The sequence below is a fragment of the Gadus macrocephalus genome, chromosome 4 (genome assembly GCF_031168955.1).
Source record: "Gadus macrocephalus chromosome 4, ASM3116895v1".
Lineage (NCBI taxonomy): Eukaryota > Metazoa > Chordata > Actinopteri > Gadiformes > Gadidae > Gadus > Gadus macrocephalus.
Genome location: NC_082385.1, coordinates 21,131,716 through 21,157,321, shown reverse-complemented (window position 1 = coordinate 21,157,321; position 25,606 = coordinate 21,131,716). Strand labels below are relative to the sequence as shown.

The 25,606-nt window shown below is 42.7% G+C and overlaps 1 protein-coding gene across 2 annotated transcripts in view; it reads left to right on the top strand.

The window, feature by feature from the left end:
- The window catches only part of mgat5 (alpha-1,6-mannosylglycoprotein 6-beta-N-acetylglucosaminyltransferase), a 136,918-nt gene that overhangs the window by 48,954 nt on the left and 62,358 nt on the right, over positions 1–25,606 (top strand). For both annotated transcript variants that reach the window (XM_060048883.1, XM_060048884.1), the window contains exons 4-6: positions 13,451–13,527; positions 20,603–20,692; positions 22,791–22,862. In XM_060048883.1, the coding sequence (XP_059904866.1) occupies positions 13,451–13,527; positions 20,603–20,692; positions 22,791–22,862 (239 nt within the window). The remainder of the gene's footprint in view (positions 1–13,450; positions 13,528–20,602; positions 20,693–22,790; positions 22,863–25,606) is intronic.

The following is a 25,606-nucleotide window of genomic DNA, read 5'->3' as shown; positions in this document are numbered from 1 at the left end:
AGTTACAGTGCTAAGTTAGCGACCATAGAAAAAGGTAGACCACTTCGCAAAATCGAGATCACCAAAAGTAATGGCAACGTCAGTGTTGTGGGTGCTACATGGTTTGCTAGGTACTCATGGCTTCCTGGTAGCATTACTAGCAATCGACTGTATTGCTGGCCCTGTTTGCTAATGAATAATGGCCAATCTCCAACTTGGGCTGTTTATGGTTTCCCTGATGTGAAAAATCTTGATAGGGCAACCAAACGCCACGACTAGTGTCAAGTTCACGTTGGTGCTGCTATGCGACTTTCCTTGCTAGGCACCATGCCTAGATCAGGTTGAATCTAGAATAATGTTCTCGTTCGTTTGCTACTCTGACCGTTCTGTTTGATATTGTGGAAAGGGTGAATGATTCAGAGCATGATGCATTTTAAATGGCATCACTTTTGGTCAGTCTTTTCTTAAAACAATTGTACCTGAAAATAAACATAGCTAAATTACAACCAATATCTTCAGTCATTGAGGGAAAAAATAGGCCCAGATTTTTTTATTTACTTTTACAAATCAAGAGTAGGCCTGATTTGACTAATGGGCTTTGCATCCTTTCCTTCTGCCCTTGTAGTCCATTTCAAAGACATGCTGCCCACCAGCTTTCAAATTACAGTGATGCCACTGGTGGCTTTGTATCAAATGTATTCACATAACTATCCCTCCCTACTATTTTGTAGTTCACCAAAACACCCTGAAACAACTTGAGTCTCACATTCTTATGCCACCATACACCAACAATGCAAGCAGGCCAATGGCAACCAAGCGCGCGGTCCTTCCTCCCTCACGTTAAAAACTACCAGCCGCCACTGGTGTGTGTGTGTATATATATGTGTGTGTGTGTATGTATATGTATATATGTATATATATATATATATATAATGTATATGTGTATATATATATATATGTATATATATATGTATATGTATATATATATATGTATGCGTATATATATATGTATATATATGTATGCGTATATATGTATATATATATATATATATATATGTATATATATGTATGCGTATATATGTATATGTATGCGTATATATGTATGCGTATATATGTATGTATGCGTATATATGTATATGTATGCGTATATATGTATGCGTATATATGTATGCGTATATGTATGTATATGTATGTATGCGTATATATGTATGCGTATATATGTATGCGTATATGTATGTATATGTATGTATGCGTATATATGTATGCGTATATGTATGTATGCGTATATATGTATGCGTATGTATGTATATGTATGCGTATATATGTATGCGTATATATATGTATGCGTATATGTATGTATGCGTATGTATATGTATGCGTATGTATATATGTATATGTATGTATATGCATATATATATGTATGCGTATGTATATGTATGCGTATATGTATGCGTATGTATGTATATATGTATATGTATGTATATGCATATATATATGTATGCGTATATGTATGCGTATATGTATGCGTATGTATGTATATATGTATATGTATGTATATGCATATATATATGTATGCGTATATGTATGCGTATATGTATGCGTATGTATGTATATGTATATGTATGTATGTATGTATATATATATATGTATATGCATATGTATATGTATGTATATGTATGTATATATATATATATATGTATATATATATACGTGTGTGTGTGTGTGTGTGTGTATCAAATCAAATTTATTGTCATTTTGTTGATTGAACAACAAAACGAGAAGGCGTTTCTCAGGGATCAAGATCACATACATTACAAACAAACGTCCCAATGATAAATAATAAATAAATAAAGTCCAGTGGGAAGATTTAGGACGCCGGTGCATTGAGCATCCTGACAGCTTGAGGCAGGAAGCTGTTCCGCAGCCTGGTGGTGGAGCATCTTAAGCTGCGATAGCGCTTCTTGGAGGGTAGGAGCTTAAAGAAGTTGTTCAGAGGGTGAGAGGGGTCTCTCACTATTTTCTGGGCCCTATTCCTGCAGCGGCTTAGGAATATGTCCTGGACAGAGGGAAGTGAGGCTCCAATGACCTTTTCCGCTGATCTCACCACTCTTTGCAGGGCCTTTTTGTCCGCCGCACTGCAGCTGGAGAACCAGGTAGAGATGGCGTACATCAGCACACTCTCCACAGCCCCCCTGTAGAATGTGGTGAGGATACTGGGAGGTAGTGAGGCCTGATGGAGTTTCCTCAGGAAGTACAATCTCTGTTGGGCTCGCTTCACTAGCCCAGTGGTGTTTTTGTACCAGGAAAGGTTGTCAGAGATCTGTACTCCCAGGAACTTGATGTTCTCCACCTTTTCCACTTCACGATTACTGATGCAGAGGGGTGTGTGCTTAGGTTTTGATCTACGGAAGTCCACGATCATTTCCTTGGTCTTTTCCGCATTGAGCACCAGGTTGTTGTCTCTGCACCATCTCTCAAACAGATTGACCTCCTCTCTGTAATAGGATTCCTCATTCCCATGAATGACACCCACGACTATAGTGTCTGCAAACTTAACAATCATGTTGTTCTTGTGCCTTGGCACACAGTCATGGGTCAGCAGCGTGTACAGCAGAGGACTGAGCACACATCCCTGGGGGGATCCTGTACTCAGTGTGATGGATTTGGAGATTTTTTTCCCAACACGAACTGACTGTGGTCGCTCCAACAGGAAATCCAGTATCCTGTGACAGAGGGTGGGGTTTAGGCCCAGGAGGAGAAGTTTATCCATCAGTCTCTGCGGCAAGATGGTGTTAAATGCAGAGCTGAAGTCAACATACAGTATTCTAGCATAGGTGTCTCTCTGTTCTAGATGGGTGAGTAGTGTATGCAGGGTGGTGGATATTGCATCCTCTGTGGAACGGTTTGAACAGTAGGCATACTGATGAGGATCCAGTGATGCAGGTAGGCTGGATGTGATGTGTGGTTTGATTAACCGTTCAAAACACTTCATCACTATTGGGGTCAATGCAACAGGACGGTAGTCATTCAGACGGGACACAACAGACTTTTTTGCAACTAGAACGATGATGGATGTTTTGAAGCATCTGGGTACAGTGGCTTGACAGAGAGAGATGTTGAAAATGTCTGTTAGAACATCTGTCAGCTCATCAGCACAGGCTTGGAGCGCCCTCCCCGGAACGTTGTCCGGGCCGGCTGCTTTCCGAGGGTTGATCTTGGCCAGGGTTCTCCTGGTGTCAGCTGGGCTGATGGCCACAGGTGGCTGACCGGATGGAGGGGAGAGTCCAGTCCCCCCTCTCGTTGGCCCTCCTGGTGCCTCAAACCGGGCAAAAAAGTCATTGAGTCTGTCAGGGAGAGAAACATCACTGTCCTCAATCCTCTGCCTGGTCTTGTACTGAGTGATTTGTTGAACCCCCTGCCACATTTGCCTGGTGTTTCCTGTGCTACAGAGGTTCTCCTTGATTATCCCTGCATGGCGTCTATTGGCTGCTCTGATCCCTCTGGAGAGAGCTGATCTGGCTGAGCAGAGAGCGGCCTTGTCTCCTCCACTGTACGCAGCATCCCGAGCCTTTAACAGCTGACGTACCTCAGCAGTCATCCAGGGTTTTTGGTTGTTCCGTACTATATAGGTCTTCATCACAGTAACATCCTCTGTGCACTTGGCAATGTAGCTCATCACCGTTTCAGCATATTCCTCAATGTTAATATGATGCTCACCCTGAGATGCTGCTGTTTTAAAAATCTCCCAGTTAGTGCATTTAAAACAGTCCTGCAGCGCTGAGACTGCTCCATCTGGCCACACCCTGATGTGTGACTGGGTTGCCCTGGTTCGTATCAGCCTGGGTTTGTAAGTTGGAACCAGCAGCACAGATTTATAGTCTGAAAGGCCAATATGGGGTTGAGGAATGGCCTTATATGCCTCAGCAGTGTTGGAATAGACCAAATCAAGTATATTTTCTCCTCTTGTTTTAAAGTCCACATATTGCTTGAATCCGGGGAGCACAGTCTTTAAGCTAATGTGGTTGAAGTCTCCTGCAACAACCACAAAGCTGTCCGGGTGTTTTGTCAACAGTGCGCTGATGACGTCAAACAGGGGGCGGAGTACTTCGTAAGCATTGGCGTTGGCGCAAGGGGCTATGTAAACAGCTACTACAATCACACTGGTGAATTCCCTTGGCAGGTAGAATGGATAATCCTTACAAATAATCCTATTAGCTACCGTTCTGGGGTCTTCAGCGATAGCATGGCCGATCATTGTGCCATTGCTTGCGTTCGTTCAGGCCTTTCAGTCAAACGCCCCCCAGTAATTGTTTCCAAGCGCTGTGTGAAGAAACTTGACATGGAGGCCTTTCTCAATGACACTGCTGCCGCAGATTGGGAGAGACTCAACTTATTCACCTCTATTGAGGATGCTTGGTCTTACTTTAAGAATACTTTCAGCCTTATTATTAATAAACACGCCCCACTGAAAAAATACCGGATTAAGAATCGCCTTAGTCCTTGGTTTTCTCATGACTTGGCAGAGCTTGTTCGTCAAAAGAAATTATCTTTGGCGAAAAGCTCGAACCTCTAAGTCTCCAGCTGATTGGCTTGCCTTCAGGCAATGCAGGAACAAATGCACCCAGGCCATCAGGTCAGCCAAAATCTCTTACTTCAAGGAGAAGCTTACATCGTGTGGTACTGATGCGAGGAAGTTTTGGACCGCAGTTAAGTCCATGGAAAACAAACTCTCTTCTCCAAGCTTACCTGCATCCATGGTTTTTGACAAGGTTGTCATTACCGACAAGTGTCGCATGGTTACTCTCTTTAATCATCACTTTGTAAACCCCACTCTAGCTTTGACTTCTGCTAACCTTAATAGCGTCCCACCACTCACTTTGCCCTCCCCCTCCATCACCACCAGCCTTTCCTTTAAACCATTCTCATTTACTGAGGTTCGGGATGAACTTTCCCGATTGGACCCTAATAAGTCTGCTGGCTTTGATGGGTTGGACCCAAAGTTTCTCAAAGCAGCCGCTCATCTTATTGCTGACCCAATCTCAAGGTTATTCAACCTGTCCATTCATCTCTCTGCATTCCCGTCTGATTGGAAATCAGCTTTGATATTTCCACTCTTTAAGGGTGGCTCTAGCTCCGACCCCAACTGCTACCGGCCTATTTCCATCTTGCCATGCTTGGCTAAAGTGCTAGAGAAGCTGGTCCTCAAACAACTGTACTTTTTTCTTACCACAAATCACATTCTGTCTGATTTTCAATCTGGGTTTCGTTCTGGCCACGGATGCATCACAGCCACGCATAAGGTCCTTGACGACATCATTATTGATTTGGAAAACAAGCAGGTCTGTATTGCCAGCTTTATAGACCTAGCCAAGGCATTTGATTCAGTTGATCACATGACCCTTTTGGGTAGGCTCTCCAGCATTGGTTTATCCCCCACCAGTTGCAACTGGTTTGCCAGCTACCTGACTAACCGAATCCAACAGGTCAAGACAGATAACATCCTGTCGGAGCCACTAGCCATTACTAAAGGGGTGCCTCAGGGCTCAATCTTGGGGTCTATCCTCTTTTCCATTTATATTAATGATGTGGCCAAGGCTGCAGGCAGCTCCCGGATCCACCTTTATGCTGATGACACTATCCTGTACGCCTCTGGCCCTTCTCTCTGCTCCGCGGCCTCCACTCTTCAAGACAGTCTCACTTCTATTGAGCACTCTTTCCACAACCTTCACCTACGGCTCAACTCAAAAAAGACAAAATGCATACTTTTCAATCGAAAAAACAACACCTCCAGCCCCCCCAAGATCTTTTGCGCTGACAACTCCGAACTGGAGTTTGTCAATTCCTATAAATATCTAGGGCTTTGGCTGGACTCTTCCCTTTCATTCTCCACCCATATTAATAATATTCAGATTAAAGTGAAAGCCAGATTGGCCTTTCTCTTCCGTAACAAAGCATCCTTCACACGCTCTGCTAAACTTTCACTTGTGAAAAATGACCATTCTGCCCATCGTTGACTATGGTGATACAATCTATAAAATGGCTTCAAAAACAGCACTACACAAACTGGACGTTCTTCACCATTCAGCTATCCGCTTTGCCACCAATGCTCCCTTTAATACACACCACTGTGAACTTTTCAAACTGGTGGACTGGCCCTCACTCCAAACCCGTCGACTCCGACATTGGCTTCAGTTTATTTATAAGGCACTCCTGGGCAAGACCCCGTATTACCTTTCCTCCCTTCTCCATCTCTCTAGAAGCACTTACCGCACAAGATCATCTGAACTTATCAAACTCATCAACCCACTCACCAGGACTACCTTCGGCCGAAACTCCTTTCATTTTGCAGCAGCTTTTGACTGGAACAAAATTCAAGACACCCTCAAACTTACAGCTTTCATATCACAGTCTGCCTTCAAGCAGAAACTTGGCTATGTTTTGGTGGACCCCCCCTGCTCCTGTTGATTCCACTGTTTCTCATTTGCATTACACCCTTCACACACAGTATAACATTGGCCCATCTTAATTATTATTATTATTTATAGTGCATTGGTGTTTTCTATTTTCTTTCTGTAAATAGGTTGTGTATTTGTGTATCCGTTTTGTATTTGTCTAGATTGGTCATGCTTGTGTTTTTGTTGTTTGTACCTTTTGTTCCTGGTGGGGCCTCTTGGACCAGATCAATATTGTAAATAAGAAACTGTTCAGTGGCGGCTGGTGGTTTTTAAAGTGAGGGAGGAAGGACTGCACGCTTGGTTGCAATTGGCCTTTTTGCACTGTTGGTGTATGGTGGCATAAGAATGTTCCACGTTGTTGTTTTGGTGAACTACAAAATAGTAGGGAGGGATAGTTATGTGAATAAAATTGATACAGAGCCACCAGTGGCATCACTATAATTTGAAAATATTGACTGTAAATGAAAAACCTGGGCCAATTTTTGCCCTCAATGACTGAAGTTATTGGTCGTAATTTACCTATGTTTATTTTCAGTTACAATTGTTTTAAGAAAAGACTCAAGACCAGAAGTGATGGCATTTAAAATGCATCATGCTCTGAATCAATTCACCCTTTCCACACCCTTTCCACAATATCAAACAGAACGGTCGGAGTAACAAACTAGTAAAAGAACGAGAACATTATTTCAAACAACCTGATCTATAGGCATGGTGCCTAGCAAGGAATGTCGCGTAGCAGCACCAACGTGAACTTTAAAGATTTTTGACTTCAGTGAAACCATGAACAGCCCACGTTGGAGATTTGCCATTATTCATTAGCAAACAGGGCCAGCAATACAGTTGATTGCTAGTAATGCTACCAGTAAGCCATGAGTACCTAGCAAACCATGTAGCACCCACAATACTGACGTTGCCATTACTTTTGGTGATCTCGATTTTTTTTCTTTGGTCGCTAACTTAACACTGTAACTCAATGCATGGAATGCTTTGTAATTAAACATGAACAATGTCCTCTGTTTCCAATGTTTCCATTGTACGCTTTATTCGCAAATGTTAAAATCTCGTTATCCTTCAGATGATTTCACCTGCTTTGCGTCTCTTAGACTGAACGGCACTGCAGGCAGAGTGGGTTTGTTATCGACAGCGTTGCCAGATTGGGCAGATTTACCGCCCAATGATAATTTTTCCAGCCTAACGTGGTTAAAAGTAGCCCAATTGGCTGGGTAATCTGCCCAATCTGGCAACACTGCTCACCAGCCAGGGATCCAGCTTATTGGTCCATAGCGCAGCCCGAATAGATTTTTAAGCGAATCAGATGCCTTAAGGTCACACCCACTCAGAGGAGGACTTCCCTCCTCTCTCCCATTGAAACCCAAAGAAAAAAAATGTTTTTTTAAATGATCAATTACGTTTATCGCGCGATAAAAAAATTAACGCCGTTAAAATCGGTTTGCGTTAACGCTGTTTATAGCACGTTTAACTGACAGCATTAATGTATGTATGTATGTATATATTAGAGCCCGACCGATATATCGGCAGGCCGACATTATCGGCCGATATTAGGCATTTTTCAAACTATTCGGTATCGGCATTATAATGGCCGATAAATGAATATAAAAAAATAAAAAAAAAGTTTGTCCACCAGAGGGCGCTCTAACGCCCCAAACCCGCTGATTCAGGCAGAGTGAATGACGGAGATCGTCGGAGATCATCGGTGTTGTTCATAGTGTTCATTTCTATAATCGTGATTTCAATATTGACCAAAATAATCGGGATTATGATTTTTCCCATAATCGAGCAGCCTTAAGAGTCTGACTTGTGCAATTAATCAGTCTCTTATCTTTGGTAAATGTTTCTCCGCACCCTTATCTATGAAAGAATAATATAAAACTGTACATGTGAAATTACTTTTTGTATATACCGATTACTTTTGTTTGTAGCCATTTATTATACTTAAACCAAATGGTTTGATCATTGCTTAAAATACCTCAATATCAGCCATCAATATCGGCCTGGCATGGCTGTACCCTGTACACTGTATATTGTGGCGGCTTACACCGCATACTGGCTGTACTCCCGTTACCGGGAGGCAACGGGAGTACAGCCAGTATCAAATCCCTCCCCGCTCCATGACTGGATCATGAGCGAGGAGGTGGAGAGAGAGTCTGACCCACTGAGCACATATTTGCTCCTGTGCTTGCCTGCATCATCGGTCTCTGTTGGAGAGAGGGAGCCTAACTAACACACACTGCTTTCAGCCACACAGCCTGTATCGGCAGTGTAGCCACTGCGGCAGTGTTCCACATACAGCCAAACAAAAACTTTGGTGTGATTGGTTCTGACGATGGAATGCACCAAACCAATCCGCGGGAGTCGTTGACAGACAAACACTGCTGGACCACTGTGGTTTGGTGAGGCGGGACTCATGTTGCTTTAGATTGTTCATTTCCAATCTGGCTATCAATAATTGATTGTAAAAACCCAATCGGGTGATTGGTTGGTGGTTTAACGAACGCCACCAGGATCCAAGGAGACTGCAGACGATAGGAAAATGACTTACACACACACACACACACACACACACACACACACACACACACACACACACACACACACACACACACACACACACACACACACACACACACACACACACACACACACACACACACACACACACACACACACACAGAACGGTCGGAGTAACAAACTAGTAAAAGAACGAGAACATTATTTCAAACAACCTGATCTATAGGCATGGTGCCTAGCAAGGAATGTCGCGTAGCAGCACCAACGTGAACTTTAAAGATTTTTGACTTCAGTGAAACCATGAACAGCCCACGTTGGAGATTTGCCATTATTCATTAGCAAACAGGGCCAGCAATACAGTTGATTGCTAGTAATGCTACCAGTAAGCCATGAGTACCTAGCAAACCATGTAGCACCCACAATACTGACGTTGCCATTACTTTTGGTGATCTCGATTTTTTTTCTTTGGTCGCTAACTTAACACTGTAACTCAATGCATGGAATGCTTTGTAATTAAACATGAACAATGTCCTCTGTTTCCAATGTTTCCATTGTACGCTTTATTCGCAAATGTTAAAATCTCGTTATCCTTCAGATGATTTCACCTGCTTTGCGTCTCTTAGACTGAACGGCACTGCAGGCAGAGTGGGTTTGTTATCGACAGCGTTGCCAGATTGGGCAGATTTACCGCCCAATGATAATTTTTCCAGCCTAACGTGGTTAAAAGTAGCCCAATTGGCTGGGTAATCTGCCCAATCTGGCAACACTGCTCACCAGCCAGGGATCCAGCTTATTGGTCCATAGCACAGCCCGAATAGATTTTTAAGCGAATCAGATGCCTTAAGGTCACACCCACTCAGAGGAGGACTTCCCTCCTCTCTCCCATTGAAACCCAAAGAAAAAAAATGTTTTTTTAAATGATCAATTACGTTTATCGCGCGATAAAAAAATTAACGCCGTTAAAATCGGTTTGCGTTAACGCTGTTTATAGCACGTTTAACTGACAGCATTAATGTATGTATGTATGTATATATTAGAGCCCGACCGATATATCGGCAGGCCGACATTATCGGACGATATTAGGCATTTTTCAAACTATTCGGTATCGGCATTATAATGGCCGATAAATTAATATAAAAAAAAAAAAAAAAGTTTGTCCACCAGAGGGCGCTCTAACGCCCCAAACCCGCTGATTCAGGCAGAGTGAATGACGGAGATCGTCGGAGATCATCGGTGTTGTTCATAGTGTTCATTTCTATAATCGTGATTTCAATATTGACCAAAATAATCGGGATTATGATTTTTCCCATAATCGAGCAGCCTTAAGAGTCTGACTTGTGCAATTAATCAGTCTCTTATCTTTGGTAAATGTATCTCCGCACCCTTATCTATGAAAGAATAATATAAAACTGTACATGTGAAATTACTTTTTGTATATACCGATTACTTTTGTTTGTAGCCATTTATTATACTTAAACCAAATGGTTTGATCATTGCTTAAAATACCTCAATATCAGCCATCAATATCGGCCTGGCATGGCTGTACCCTGTACACTGTATATTGTGGCGGCTTACACCGCATACTGGCTGTACTCCCGTTACCGGGAGGCAACGGGAGTACAGCCAGTATCAAATCCCTCCCCGCTCCATGACTGGATCATGAGCGAGGAGGTGGAGAGAGAGTCTGACCCACTGAGCACATATTTGCTCCTGTGCTTGCCTGCATCATCGGTCTCTGTTGGAGAGAGGGAGCCTAACTAACACACACTGCTTTCAGCCACACAGCCTGTATCGGCAGTGTAGCCACTGCGGCAGTGTTCCACATACAGCCAAACAAAAACTTTGGTGTGATTGGTTCTGACGATGGAATGCACCAAACCAATCCGCGGGAGTCGTTGACAGACAAACACTGCTGGACCACTGTGGTTTGGTGAGGCGGGACTCATGTTGCTTTAGATTGTTCATTTCCAATCTGGCTATCAATAATTGATTGTAAAAACCCAATCGGGTGATTGGTTGGTGGTTTAACGAACGCCACCAGGATCCAAGGAGACTGCAGACGATAGGAAAATGACACACACACACACACACACACACACACACACACACAGTTAAGCTCATGTCTTGATAAACCGCAGCCATTCAATCTATGCATTATTAATCTGGCAAAATCAACGATGATGTCAATCGCTCCCTGCATGAGCTGTAAGGGAATATAGGAGTGAGATTATGTGGGAGGAGCCACGTTGCCTTTCAGTGGATTTTTATTTTCCTGATGTTTCTTGGCACTGGACCCCTGTGTGTGTGTGTATGACTGTATCTTATTAGTTATTACAATGGACCTTTGTGTGTGTGGGGCTGGTGGTGGGGTGATCAAATTAGGAAGATCCCATGGCATCAAGTTATGTTCGAAACAAATAAATAAATGGTTAATTCCCCCCCCCCCCCCCCCCCGATAACCGGAAAGCTCTGTTAAGGGGAAATATAACCAAAGCGTCCTTCTAAACGACCCACCATCTGCGCCCATTCATGATGATTACTTATTTGAACCAACATTTTTCAAACATTTGGCCTCAACAAGAAAATAAATTATTCTGGCCATTCAGAAAGCCTTTAGTAGGGAAATGTCTCCGTCACACTCTTATTCCAATAAAACCGTAGTTATGCGCTCGTTGTTAAATTGAGGTGTAATATCAACAGAAATCTCTGTAAAAAGCTTGACCGTTGACGTCCCAGAGTAGGACCATTGATGTCGGTCCTCCACGTCTCACTACATGCGTACGAAGCGCTACTCCTAGATTGGAAAACATCTTGACTGCCCCCCTTTAAGTGTGAACCCCAGCACGACGTGGACTCTGTGGATCCGCGCACTCAGAACTCTCTTCAGTACCCGTTCACTTCAAGACCACTGAGCCACAGCGTGTGGCTTGGTCTTTCATCGACTGGTTTCTTCTGCCTCTCCATTTGTGCTCTCACAGTTTCCTCCCGATCTGTTCCATTGTGCTTCTGGTCCTGTGCAAAATCTGGCCCTCTTTCTCCCTCCCTCATCCTTTTACTTTCTCTATTAAACTCCCTAAACTCCACCTTTGACTATGTATGTCAGATGTTGTTTCACCATCACACTTCGCACGCCTACGTTGACTGTTTTCTTTGGAGTGTTTTCCGAAAGGAGAATTTATTTTATAGCCAGGTTATTTAGTTTCTGAAAACATGTTCAACCACAAAAATGTAATGAAAGCATTGGACATGCAACAATCACACATTGATATTAAACATTTACTTAGTACGATCAATTGTTTACAGTTGAAAAGGTATGTAAACATGCCATCCGCGCAAAATGCAAACAAAATTAGCCAAATTAGGTGAGACTAATATACATTGGCATAAAGTATTTGCTTTTCAAAGAAGGTATTTTTGTTCTGTGTAGACGTTTCATGGAATCATTGAATGGCCATTTTTCACACCATATTGTGATAAAGGCAGAACAGAGTGAGTAGTATGAGTAATGGGTTTTTCTCTCTCTCTCATTCAGTTTCTTATCTCCCTCTCTCTCTTAACTCACTCGGTCTGCGCTCTACTTCACCTCAGTCTTGCTTTTTCTTTTCCCTCTCTCCGTCCTTGGCACTCTCTCTCTATATCTTTCATGCTCTCACTCTTGACTCCCTCCCCAATCAGGGGAGATATGCGTCATTCATAAATCAGTGATTATTTCTAAAATAAACAATCTGAGTGGCCGGTCGGCTGTTCTACAACCAGGGTGGAGAATTAGGTGGGTGGGGTCAGATTAGCCAGATCTGAAAGATATTGCGTGGCCACCCTGCCTGATCGGAGATCTACCCCCCCCCCCCCACTCCAACACCCCCTGGTAGCCATGGTAACCCCTCCCTGCCACCTCTAAAACAGTTATAATTTAGCCTGTGATCCATTGCCCTCATTGTCCTTTTTTCATATTACTATGCTACCATACATTCAACATTATTTGAATGGGACTTGTTTTCTTTCTATTTTATTACTTTCCATTGCACTGAAGACTTTTGTTTGCTTTAGCTTTTTGCTAAATCTTAAATACATTGCACTTTCTAAAAAGCTTTTTTAACTTTGCCTTTATTTTCTATTTTAATACTGAAAGGCCTTTTAAACTTTCTATTTTACTAATTTCTTTGCATATGTTTTCATTTACTTATCTATTATTTTATTTTATTGTATGACAATGTTTATATGTGAAGCACTTTGAGTTTGCCTTGTGTATGAAAAGTGCCATATAAATAAAGTTGCCTTGCCTTGCCTTGCACCTCTCCTAGTTCTATAAAAGTCATTTTTTGGCATTGAGGAAATCAGGGAGACAATGTGGCTGAACGTGTCGGGCTTCACAGATTTGAGGGTGGCGATAAGTCTAACGAGACGGGACCGTCAGGTAATTCAGAAGCATGAGCGCTGTGTAGAAATATCATGTTAACAACGTTTACCTTCTCTCCCTTTCCCTGCAGATCTTCTGAACGGGGCCCAGGAGAAATGTGAGCTTCCACCAATGGACGGATTCCCTCACTGCGAGGGGAAGGTCAAGGTGAAAGAAACACACGCACGCATGCAGGCACACGCGCACGTGCGCGCACAGAGTCCCGCACGCACACACACAGAGACGCGCACGCACAGAGTCCCGCACGCACACACACAGAGACACGCACGCACAGAGTCCCGCACGCACACACATAGAGACACGCACAGAGTCCCGCACGCACACACACAGAGACACGCACACACACAGAGACACGCACGCACACACACAGAGACACACACGCACACAGAGACACGCACGCACACAGAGACACGCACACACACAGAGACACACAAACTGTCCATTCACCTGCAGCCAGGGGATGTTATTAGAGTATCGCGGTACATGATGTCCTTTCCCTTGTATTTTTCCCGCAAGCTAGAAGAGATACAGCCATTTGACATGTGTTCATGGATGGATGGGGTTCAGGGATTGAGGGGCGGGTGGATGATAAAAGGATTGATGATGTGCTTGGGTGTTAGACAAGTGGATCGATGATGGATGGATAATTAATGTGTTGATGGGTGCTCGATGACCGTGATTCACCCATGTTGTGTAGATGAACGTGGTTCACTTATGTTGTAGGGGTGCAACGTAGGCCTGCACGATAAATCGTTATAAAATCGCGATCTCGTTTCACACCTCTGTGGATTAAATTTTTCATATTAATGCGATTTTTTTTATTTTTTTTTGAAAATCCATTTTTTTTTTTTTTGCCTTAATTTACAGGTGTGTAGAGTTGTTTCGGTAGTTATAAAAGGCCAGCATTTAAAGACAATCTGCTGCTATATGTACAAAATAAATCATTCCGTTTTTTATACTGCACTTTAATCAGGGCCATATGAAACGCAACGTGCTAGAGGTGCCAAAAAGTACTGGCATTTTTTTGGGGGGGTTATGGTTCATGTGTGCAATAAAAATTACATTTCGTGAGAAAATCGTTGCAGAGAATCGTGATATCAATTCTAAGTTAAAAAATCGTGATAAATATTTTTCCCCGAATCGTGCATGCCTAGGGCAACGGATCACAAAATTCACATTTCGGATCGTGTCACCGTTTTTGAGTCACTGGTCGGGTCATTTTTGGATCATCAACAACAATAAAATATAACAAGACAAATGTGACTTTAAATAAAATCTCCAAATGTGTAAAAACAGAATAAAGTGAAAAATTAGGTAATAATCCTCATTCCTTTAAGCATAGTAAATATTTAAAAAAATTGCTTGTGCCCACATAAAATAAAAGCTTATAAAAAATATTTAAACAAAATCAAGTGCAATTGTCCAAAGGAAGCGCAGCAAACCTGGATTTACAACTTTAAATTCAGGATGTCATTGCCTGGGCAGAGTTTAGAGTCTACACTCTCCCAAGGAAATGCAGACATCCTCATCTTTCTTTTTTCATCAAGTATGGTAGCGAAATACAGTTTGTCGTGTTTTATTTGACTTTATGCACCACTACTATGTTGTGTAGATGAACTTGGTTCATCTATGTTGTAGATGACCTTGGTTTACCTATGTTATGTAGATGAATGTGGTTCACCTATGTTGTGTAGATGAACATGGTTCAACTATATTGTGTAAATGTAGGTGGTTCACCTATGTTATACAATGTATATCAAAGAGTATTTCACAAATATGAATATTTGCGCCATGGAACTGGCTTCAGTACCCCCTAGGCGGGTATGCACACATCACAGAGGGAGATGACTTTATACTCCTCTGCAGTGGCGGCTGGAGATCAAAAATGTTGGTGGGGCACAGTAATAGACAGGGGGTCTGAGGTTCCTCCCCCCCCCCCATAATTCTTTTTGAATTTAATAGATTTGATTTCCTGTATTCTGGTGCATTTTGGGGATGGCCACTACCTATTTACCTACTTTTCATTTAGATTCAAAGCCTACATCCTGACTTGCAGGGCCTGGACAAGCTTACACTGCATATACAGACCTACTTCATGGCCATTCCACCAGCCATTGCTATTTGACCCATTGTTGTTATTCTGATATTGAGACAAATCATGATCACTGTCCTATAGCGTCCATTTTTTGTGAGTCTCAATGTCTACTTCAAATGCAGTTAGAAATATGGGACAGTTGCTTCATTTTGTTTATATGCTACAGGCCGAAAGAGTAAATTACTATGTAACTTACTTGCTCCTTTTAAGTATAACATTGCTTGGGGAGTCCACTGAAAAGGATGGAAAGTGCTTACAACTCTCTGCTAGTTAGCGGTCTATCTATTCTCTACATGTAGTTGTGATGCGTGAATGCTGCTGAGGGAGGTAGCCTATTTGATTGATTCGCTGAATTGTCCAATCGTGTGGTGATAACAAAAAAGAAAAGCGATACCATTGGCCTGGGGCGCACACTGGTGCGACCCACGGGCGAATTTTCTTGCGCCAATGAAAAGCTGTCTCTGCTTGATAGACAGCAAAAAGTTAGAGAGCTTAAATTGACTTCAACGTGGCCGGCGCCCCTGTTTGGAGGAGGGCTTTATTTCAAATGACCAATAACTAGCCTAGCCCAATTCATTGACGTTCAGACGCATTTAAATGGTTGCTGGCAGTGACAAGTATATCACACAATTAAACAAGGATAAACACTATTTATTTTTGTTGATTTATTTCGTAATGATAATAGTTTATTAATAGTTGGCAGATATATTCAAGTGAATAGTTCACGGAGGGGCGGCGGCCTAGCGCCCCCTATTGACCCACCGCCACTGCTCCTCTGCCTTCCAAAGAACCAGCTCTGCTGTGAAGAGGCAAACACAAACCTCATGTCATCTTTTAAAATCCAAATATGCAAGTGTGGCTGCACTGGTGGTGAATAAACAAACGGGCAGTGCCAACACATAACCAAGTGTTATGTGGTGTCTGTGGTGGATAAACACATGTCTAAGGATGCTGTTGGCAGTGGTGCTTCGTGTGTTTGCTCAAAGGCATCGACACCGTTTAAAGAGTGGTGCATCCCCACCCCGCACCCTACACAGAGCCGCAAGAGTATTCTCTATTGTGCCGCTTCTCTATTGTGGCTATTGCCCTGAATATGGGTAATATTTTTTTTTATTATATAATAAAAAATATATTGTAATTTGTAGAGCTGTCAGTTAAACGCGTTATTAACGACGTTAACGCAAACCAAATTTAACGGCGTTAAAAAAATTATCGCGCGATTAACGCAATTATTTTATTAAAAAAATAATATATATATATATATATTTTTTTTTTGGCTCAAAACAAAGAAGCAGTAGCCTGACTGCTATGTTCAAATGACATTTGTTCAAAGCAGTCGTTTAATTGCACTATAGGCTATTTTTTTGTATCGTCCTGTTTTGATCAGTATATGCCAATGTTATCAATAGAAAATCATTTGCACAAGGCAAGCCGATACACTTCACCATGTTGATAAGAGAATTAAAATGAGAAATATTATGGGACAAAAAAATCCAGGGATATTTAGCATAGAAAAATAATTTGCGATTAATCGTGAGTTAACTATGACATTAATGCGATTAATCACGATTAAATATTTTAATCGCTTGACAGCTCTAGTAATTTGGTACACAAACGGCCTAGTCCTCAGCAGGAAGCCTTTACTTTGTTAATATTGGCTTCAGATGAGGCTGAATTCCTCCCTCCCCTTTAGGACCATAGAGTTAACAACCCTGGAACCTAAGGTGTAGCACTCACAGAGGTGTTCCTGATAACCCTTTATTAGCCTAACGGTGGTCAGCTGCTGAATCCCACCTGCCACCAAGCGGCTGGCAGCACGCTTATTAAGTGACTGCACAATAAATAGATAAATGTCTCTGGCCTGCAGTAATGTGTTCTTTGGTTACAATGTCATCAGTTGGCCTACTTGCCAAATATATCAGCAAATGTTGAGTGCTATCTGTTTTTATTGCTGTACTGAACTCATTTCTGAGAACTTTTTCTCATTCAACTTGTAACGGCTGGATTAGACTTGCTGTAACACCAAGCGTAAGCGTATGCAACCTGCTGCGACCTGCTGTGTCTTGTCTGCAGACTTGCTCCAGCATTACATGGCCAAAGCACATGATAGTGGAGGTCTCCACTTGGGGCAGACCACAGTAATATCAGATCCGGAAATCGTGCTTTGCACATGTTTTGTTTGCTCACGTAAATAAACAACATAGAGACACGGGTAGAGGAAGAACTGATAATTTTACTACTGTTAAAATGGCCGCAGAGAAATGCATCGAAAGAGTGTTATCATACAGGTGTGGGAAATTGTGGGCTAGGTCCACGAAACTTTCCGCCATGCTAATAATAACATCCTCGACTCTGACCTCGAGGTTACTGTTTGTTCTCTCGATCGCACCCAACTTTCTTGTCAGTATTGCGTCTTGCGCGTGGTGTTCGCTCAAGCAGCTGTTAGCTAGAACTAAGAACTGAAATTGTTTTTTCGAAACTGTTTATTTCAGACACATTTAAAGAGTAGGGTGTTAAGGTAATAATTAGGTGTTTTATTTGTCAGTGTTAATTTCCAAAATTCGTTGACAATGTTAATGTTAAAATAATATATAGTGTATATACATATACATTATAAAATACTGTGCACAAATACTGTGGGTGTGTGTGAGTGTTTCGCTGATAAGGTGCTATCACTCGCCCATCATCTTCTCAGCCAGGGCCAGTGCTAAGCTGATACTGTCAGCAAGTCCGCCTGCTCCACACATCCTGCCAAACACCACAATCGCTCTCTCTCTTTGTCTCTCACTCCCTTTATCTTCCGCTCTCTATCTCTCGCTGACTCAACGTAGTTCCCGCTAGCCGACTTAAAGTATCAAAAAGAGCCTTTCTGCCTCTTTTTGTTTGTCTTTGTTTCTTTATCTTCTAACACACATAGAACTCGCACACACACACACAGATTGACACAGATCTCTCTCTAGGCACCTTGGCTCTGTCCTAACACAGAGCAGTCCTACCTGCCCACACTGATCAGGACACTGATCAGATCATCTATCTCCTGGGGTCTGTCCATCTCCCTCTTCTCTCTCTCTCTCTCTCTCTCTGTCTCTGTCTCTGCCTCTCTCTGTCTCTCTCTCTCTCTCTCGCTCTGTATTTCTCTTTTTATGTCTGTCTCATGGTCTCCTTCCCTGTTTTGCTACCTCTCTGTTAAATGAATTCAGTTCAAGCTTTATTGGCATGAAGAATATATAATTACATTCCCAAAGCATTTTTAGCTAAGAAGCACAAAAAGGTAAAAAACGAAGTGAAGAACCTTGCACAACGCTTCCCCACTAGATCTGCTTCCCATCGTTCTCGTCACTGTCCCCATTCTTCATTAAGATGTTGTTGATTTAATGTTTTATTTTAGCCTTGTCAGCTATCTATTAACCTTTGCCCAAGAGAACCTTGGCAGTGGAATCAAATTGGGGTCCATTAGAGGGTTCTCCTTTTATCTCTTTATCAACAAGGTGTTTGAGGGAGGTTGATTTACAGCTTTTCTGTCTCAAGGTCACACTTAAGACTTTAAGGTTCCATCTGTCAGAGTTCTTCTTTGGGTTAGCGTAGCGCAATAAGAGAACACAGGGAGCGAGGCCGAGGGCCATGTGCCAATTCTGGTACACAGATGATCTTGCCGGGTCCCATAGGCCACAACACAAGGTGTGTGTGTGTGTGTGTGTGTGTGTGTGTGTGTGTGTGTGTGTGTGTGTGTGTGTGTGTGTGTGTGTGTGTGTGTGTGTGTGTGTGTGTGTGTGTGTGTGTGTGTGTGTGTGTGTGTCAATAAACAGTGAGAGATGCCCACCTGTACCGTGATGACGTGTCTCTTAATCCATCGGGTCACTGTAGAGTAACTTATTTGGTTGATAATCATACAGTTACAAAATGAACGATTGTTTTCTGTTTTAAATGCACTGTATCAAAACTAGGGATGGGCATTTGAAGAAATTTTCTTGATTGAGCATCGCTAGAGTTATCGATCAATTATCGATTAATCATTAACTTTTTCTATGTTTTTTTTCTAATGTTTTTATCAATGAAATCTTTATTCCAACAATAATGTATGGGCCAAAATTAATACAATACAGTTAACTTGAAGACCTACAACTGTTTAACAGTTTTAAAATAATAAATACAGGCATTATAGGTTATAGGCCTATGCGGCGCTCGTAAAGTCTGAACAATGCGCCTACACGCGCTCTTAAAGGTTTGGAAACGATTCAACAAGACTAAATCTGTACCCTATTCCAATTACAATAAGTAGCGAATTTATCGGACAAAAATAATCAAACAAAGGCAGTAGGCTAAAAGTGGGCATTAAACTGTATAACTGTTTTGAAAAAAAGGGGGGGAAAAGGCCGACATATAATGCCTAAAGGCTGCAGCCGGCGCGCGGAAAAGGCTCGCAACAAAAAGATGAGCCACCCATTTACAAACAATTGCATGAACTAGTCTATCTAAAAGCAATACCTTATTGAACAGATATAAGGCGGAACTTGTTGCTAAAATATCACAGTTTTGGCAAAATGTAACGACTCCAAGAGGCACCAAGCCGAAAGAAAAGCGGAGCGAGAGACAACACACATTAAGAAAAAAAAAAAAGAGCGACTCACATACGGTGGTGACTGTCCCTACTGTCCATACAGTAACTCCAGCCTACATATTTTTGTTTAGGAATATAAGCATGTTAACATGCTCGGGGGTCAGACGCGAACGCAGCCTTGTAACTGTCAGTAGCAGAAAACACCCGCTCTGACGGGACCGAAGTTGCGGGGATGCAGAGGTATTGTCGCGCTAACTTTGACAGCCTGGGGAACCTTCTTCCATTCACTTTCCACCAGTCGGCAGGGTTATATTCAATTAAATGCTTCAAGACTCACAGTATGCAACACAACGTCCTTTTGATCGATAACAATATAAATTGATCGACGCATTTCTTAACGATCAATTATCGAGCATCGATTAATTATGCCCATCCCTAATCAAAACTGCATATTTTACCTTATGTCTCCCCCAACCAGTGGGGTTTGAACTAGTTTTTAGTTATTTTAAAATGTGGCGTTCTATCTGAACTGACCAATGCGATGTCCTCCTCTTCCTCTTCCTCCCCAGTGGATGAAGGACATGTGGCGGTCTGACTCCTGCTACAACAACTACGGCGTTGACGGCTCCACCTGCTCCTTCTTCATCTACCTAAGCGAGGTGTGTGTGTGTGTGTGTGTGTGTGTGTGTGTGTGTGTGTGTGTGTGTGTGTGTGTGTGTGTGTGTGTGTGTGTGTGTGTGTGTGTGTGTGTGTGTGTGTGTGTGTGTGTGTGTGTGTGTGAATGCAGGAGTGTGTGCATGAGAGTGTGGTTGTAATTGAGCGCTCATATGTGAATGTGTGAGTGGGAGAGTGTGGCTGCACTGTACTGAAAAGCTGAATCATGCAATTACCAAGGATAGCATTAGGTAATCCGTGCACAACAAATATTATCATAGCACTTCTCGTGCACAGTGTTTCTGTGCTCGCCAGAGCAATAATGTAGGCTGTGAGGAGAAAATCATTAACGAACATGCACGTTAAGTGTAGCAGCACAAAACGGACAACCACTGCACAATAATGCTTTCTTTGCCCTCGTGCTCGCCAAGTGTTATCCTGCTTGCTCTGATATTTATTCTCCTGCACGTGGATATCTGTTTGGGACCAAGTGAGCGGGGCCTTGAAGATTGACAATACTTTAGTCTATAGAATATCAGACAAGGAAATATAAACATTAAGTACTGCATTTCTAGCGGTAGCTATGGTAACAATGATGGCGATCGTTGAATTTTGATGAAGGCTAATAAACCAGCGCTGTCGCTTCATTTGTATTTCTGTATTCATAAATAATAAATAAATAAATAATAAAATAAAAAAGAAGCAAAATAAAACTTGTAAAAGCCCCCTCCATGAGATGTTTCCACGGCTATTCTGGGGAATCTGAGAAACTAAAGCTACATTTTATAGGTTAGAGCAACCAATCACATTATGGGATACAATGGCCAATTACATAGTGGGATACTTTGATGATATTACCCATATACAATGTATGTCATAAGTGCTAGGTGTACACCTCAATTCACGTCTTGCAACGCCATTAATTACGTAAACCATCACATACAAACAAAAAAGAAACCACAATCACATCCTCAACTCTATCAACCAATAACTTAACTCTCTCTCCTCTCTGAGTGGAGAGCTGGTCACTGTCAAGGTTTCCCCAGCCTCTCATCGCTCCCATGGGTTAATTATTGACCTGATGATGGATCACACAGCCCGGGAGGAAGGGGCCGACGGGAGAGGCAGAGATAAGGAGAGAGAGGAAGAGAGACATGGAGAGATGAAGACGTGCTCGAGAACAAAACTTACTTTCAGATTTTGATTTTATTTTAACATATTTAACGTTTTAATTCATCATCAGGCCCTATTCTCTTTCTGTCTTTCTGTCTTTCTGTCTTTCTGTCTTCCCGTCTTTCTTTCTGTCTTTCTTTATATATAAAGTCAGGTAGCTAACCCATTAAATGCTGCATTGGGAACTGAAAGTCTTGCAGTTAGCTGTAGGATGAGGAGCAGGGATAGCTCCTTTTCAGCAGTCAGCCCATTGTGAGACCTGCGTGGGGTCTTCGTGAAATACATTGTGATGGTGTGAGTGATTTAATGACCCAATACCCAAAGTATGTAATATTACACATTTCTCCCAGTGACCAGCAGTGAGCTCAGCCTTGCCTCCCTACGCGGTTAGAGAGCCAGGGGCTCAGCCTCCGTGTCACTCATCTGGAAGAGGTCTAAGAGCCAACCATTATTGATTTTGCAACAGCTGTTGCTATGATCGCTGTAGTACCCTTTAATTGCATTGTTTATTTCCATTAATTTGCCTTTTATTCATGTATATGAAAAGATCTCCATTTCAATCAATTATTTAGTTGATAAAGATGTTTTCTTTATTGAGATCTCAGATAAATGGAGGGAGAGTACTGTAGACCATATTGTTGGAAACACCTAATCTCCAAGATGGGAACATTCAATCAAACATGCTAATGTTAAAATACATAAGTGTGTGGGCTCAATGCCTCTTCAAGGTTCATCACATTGTTTACTTTCAATCCTTCATCTGGGGAATCAAAAAAAAAAACACTGCATGACTAACCGGTAACCTTGAGGGGCAACAACAACAATATCACCCTGTCCATCCATATTTGTGTTTGCAGATGTCAAAACAAAGCTCTAAACACACACAAACATACATTGGGATCCAATAAAAGTTTGTGTGTTCTGTGACAGGTTGAGAACTGGTGTCCCCGTCTGCCCTGGAGAACCAAGACCCTGGCCCAGGAGCTGGACCGGAGAGGACAGGTAAACAACAACACATCGGGCCCTATCTTGCATCCGGCGCAATTGACTTTCTACACTGACGCATGTGTCGTTGCTAGTTTGCAACTGGGGCAGAGCGTTCTTTTCCCTCCACCATCACGCGCCTGTAAATTAGGGAATGATCTTGCGCCCCAAGGGGCAGTTCGGCGAAAGGAGGAGGCTTGTTCTGGCGCAAACGTTCCCTGGTGCTATTTTGCAGTTTCAGAAAACAATTGCACCACAAACCAGGGAATACCTGGTTTAAAGTCAGCGGCGCGTTGTTCAGATGCTATTTTAAGGGCGAATACATAATGTTGCTTGTGCACCTCGCGCATACACTTTGCTTCTCTCATCTACCTAGCCACACAATCTTCGGAAATTATTCGGGAAAGAACAGCTGATACAGCGGTAATAAGTTGTACTTTTAAATCACTGCATCTGCAAACACCGTACAGCAAACATATTTTCTTGACACAGTCATCGTGTACAAGCCCATAACTTTTAGGTTTAATGAGTATTTGATCGTGAGAAAACATTGTTTTACCGCGAGTGAGTGTTAAAAAGAATGAATAAATTCGGGCGCGCGGGTGTGTATGTGTAAAAGTATTAATGAAAGCGGGGGCGCGTGCGTGCGTCCATCTGTTTAAACACACGCAAACTAAACACGTAAAGCATAATACAGTCCATGGCAATGTATATTAACGGGGGGACACATGCATACATACCGATAACGATAATGCATACAATACTGGTAAGAAACGATGTTTGTTAATGCATTGCGTACGTCATTAAATAGAACCACAGTTACCGCATATCATATTTGTGTTAAATTTTCTTTGCCAAAATTTATTTGAGGACTCAGTGTTTCTGAAGTTGTGGAAGAAAACGCTATTCCATGTGCCATATTATTTGGCCATAAACTGAGCCATTTGAAGTTTGAAATTCATGTAGTGATGCATCCGTCTCATCGGAGACTGCAAACGCGCTGTCAAAATATCAACTGGTCAGATTCAAATGCGCTCATGGCTCTTAAAGGGGATGGGAGATGGCACTCTCATTGGTTTATTGCATGTTACGCCCAAACCACAACTACGGGTAATTAGGCTACTTCAGACCAACCCTTTTTAGATTTGCGCCGGGCACAAGAGTAATTTATGCCCCGGTAAAATAGCAACATCGCCATAGAATCGCCCACAAAGCTACTTGCGCTCGGCGCTTCTCTCTTGCGTTTCAGACCGTTCAAATAGGGCCCATCATGTCCAGCTCAACACATCATGTCCAGCTCAACACATCATGTTCAGCTACACACATTCGCCTTTGAGAACAAGAAGACGGATGCTCTCTTTCGTGAAGCACCGTTTGCAAAGTGCGCAGGCATCCCACTCACAGCATTGACATTGGTAGTCTCTGTTTGGCCGTAACGATACTGTGGACGTTCCCACCCTCTCCTCACGATCTTCAGAGGGCTGCTACAAACCGTTTATGAGTCGTGCGCTGGGCTGGGATTATGTCACTTTTGGTTCACGACGGCTCAGGCACTTTGAGCACGGCAACTACGCAGGAGTCTGAGCAGCCCCCTTGTTGGTGCAGATATTACTTGCCATGGATGGTGGTCCCCTCTCATATCAATGACTAAAGACACAGCACTGCCATGAGAGTCATGCTGATTGGACAAGAGAGGGCTGGTCAAACCCAATCAGAGAGGGAGTCCTAATTGAGCAGAAATGAGCGAAGCCAGACGATTTGTGACGCTATGACAGTTATGGGTTGTGTTTAAAATGGAGGATAATCTAGGAAGCCACACGTTGTCTACACTACCTCTCCTTCAGTGTCAAGTGGCAGCCATGTTTGCGAAATCTTTTGCTGTCTTATTGTCTTAATTATTTTATTATCAACTGCAATTTAATTCCCACCCGTGGACATAAATAATTTCCCACCATTAGTTGCTGTCAGCCCTCCGTTATTGGGCGACGTTGAGCGGCCCTCCTCAATGCCGGCCCTTAGCGTGGTGTGCCACATCTCACATATGTGTCTGAGGTTGTGTGAAAGTTTGAAAGTCAAGCTAAAGGTTTCTTACTAATAAGCTTTGGCTGTCCCTTGGTGATATCCTGTAGCAGTAAGGCATGCTAATGGCGTCGTCCACGCTAGCAGGCGGTTAATGCGGTAATGCTACAGTGGTTTGGCTAATCCTCGCTTATCCCTTTCTGGCTCCCTGGTGGCTCAAATTTTGCCTGGGCTGTATGCTATGTAAATCTCAGATTCATTCCCCTTGTCCAGTCATCTGTCCTCTTTATTCAGTTATTAGGATCAGTTTGCTCTCTTTCCGCCTTTCGCCCGCCGCTTGCCCCCTCTCCTTTTTTCTCCTCTCTTCTCCTCTTCTCTCATTATCTTTTCGCTCCTCTCTTCACATCTTACCTCTCTCCTCTCCTTTTATGTCTTCTCCGTATACTCCCATTTCCTCTCCTCCTCTTATCTTTTCTCTCTGTTATCTTTATCTTTTCCTCTCCTGCTCTCCCTCCAGTCCTCTTTTCCTCTCATCTTCCCCCCACACTTTTTCATCCCCTCTCCTCTCCTCCTCTAACATCCCTCTTCTCCTCTCCTCTCCTCCTCTCTTCTTCCCTCCACCCTTCTCCATCTCCTCTCTCTATTTTCCTCCTCTCTCATCCCGTCTCTCCTCTCCCCCCATCTTTCTCCATCCCCTCTACTCCTATTCTCTCCTCTCCTCCTCTCCCATCCCTCCTCTCGTC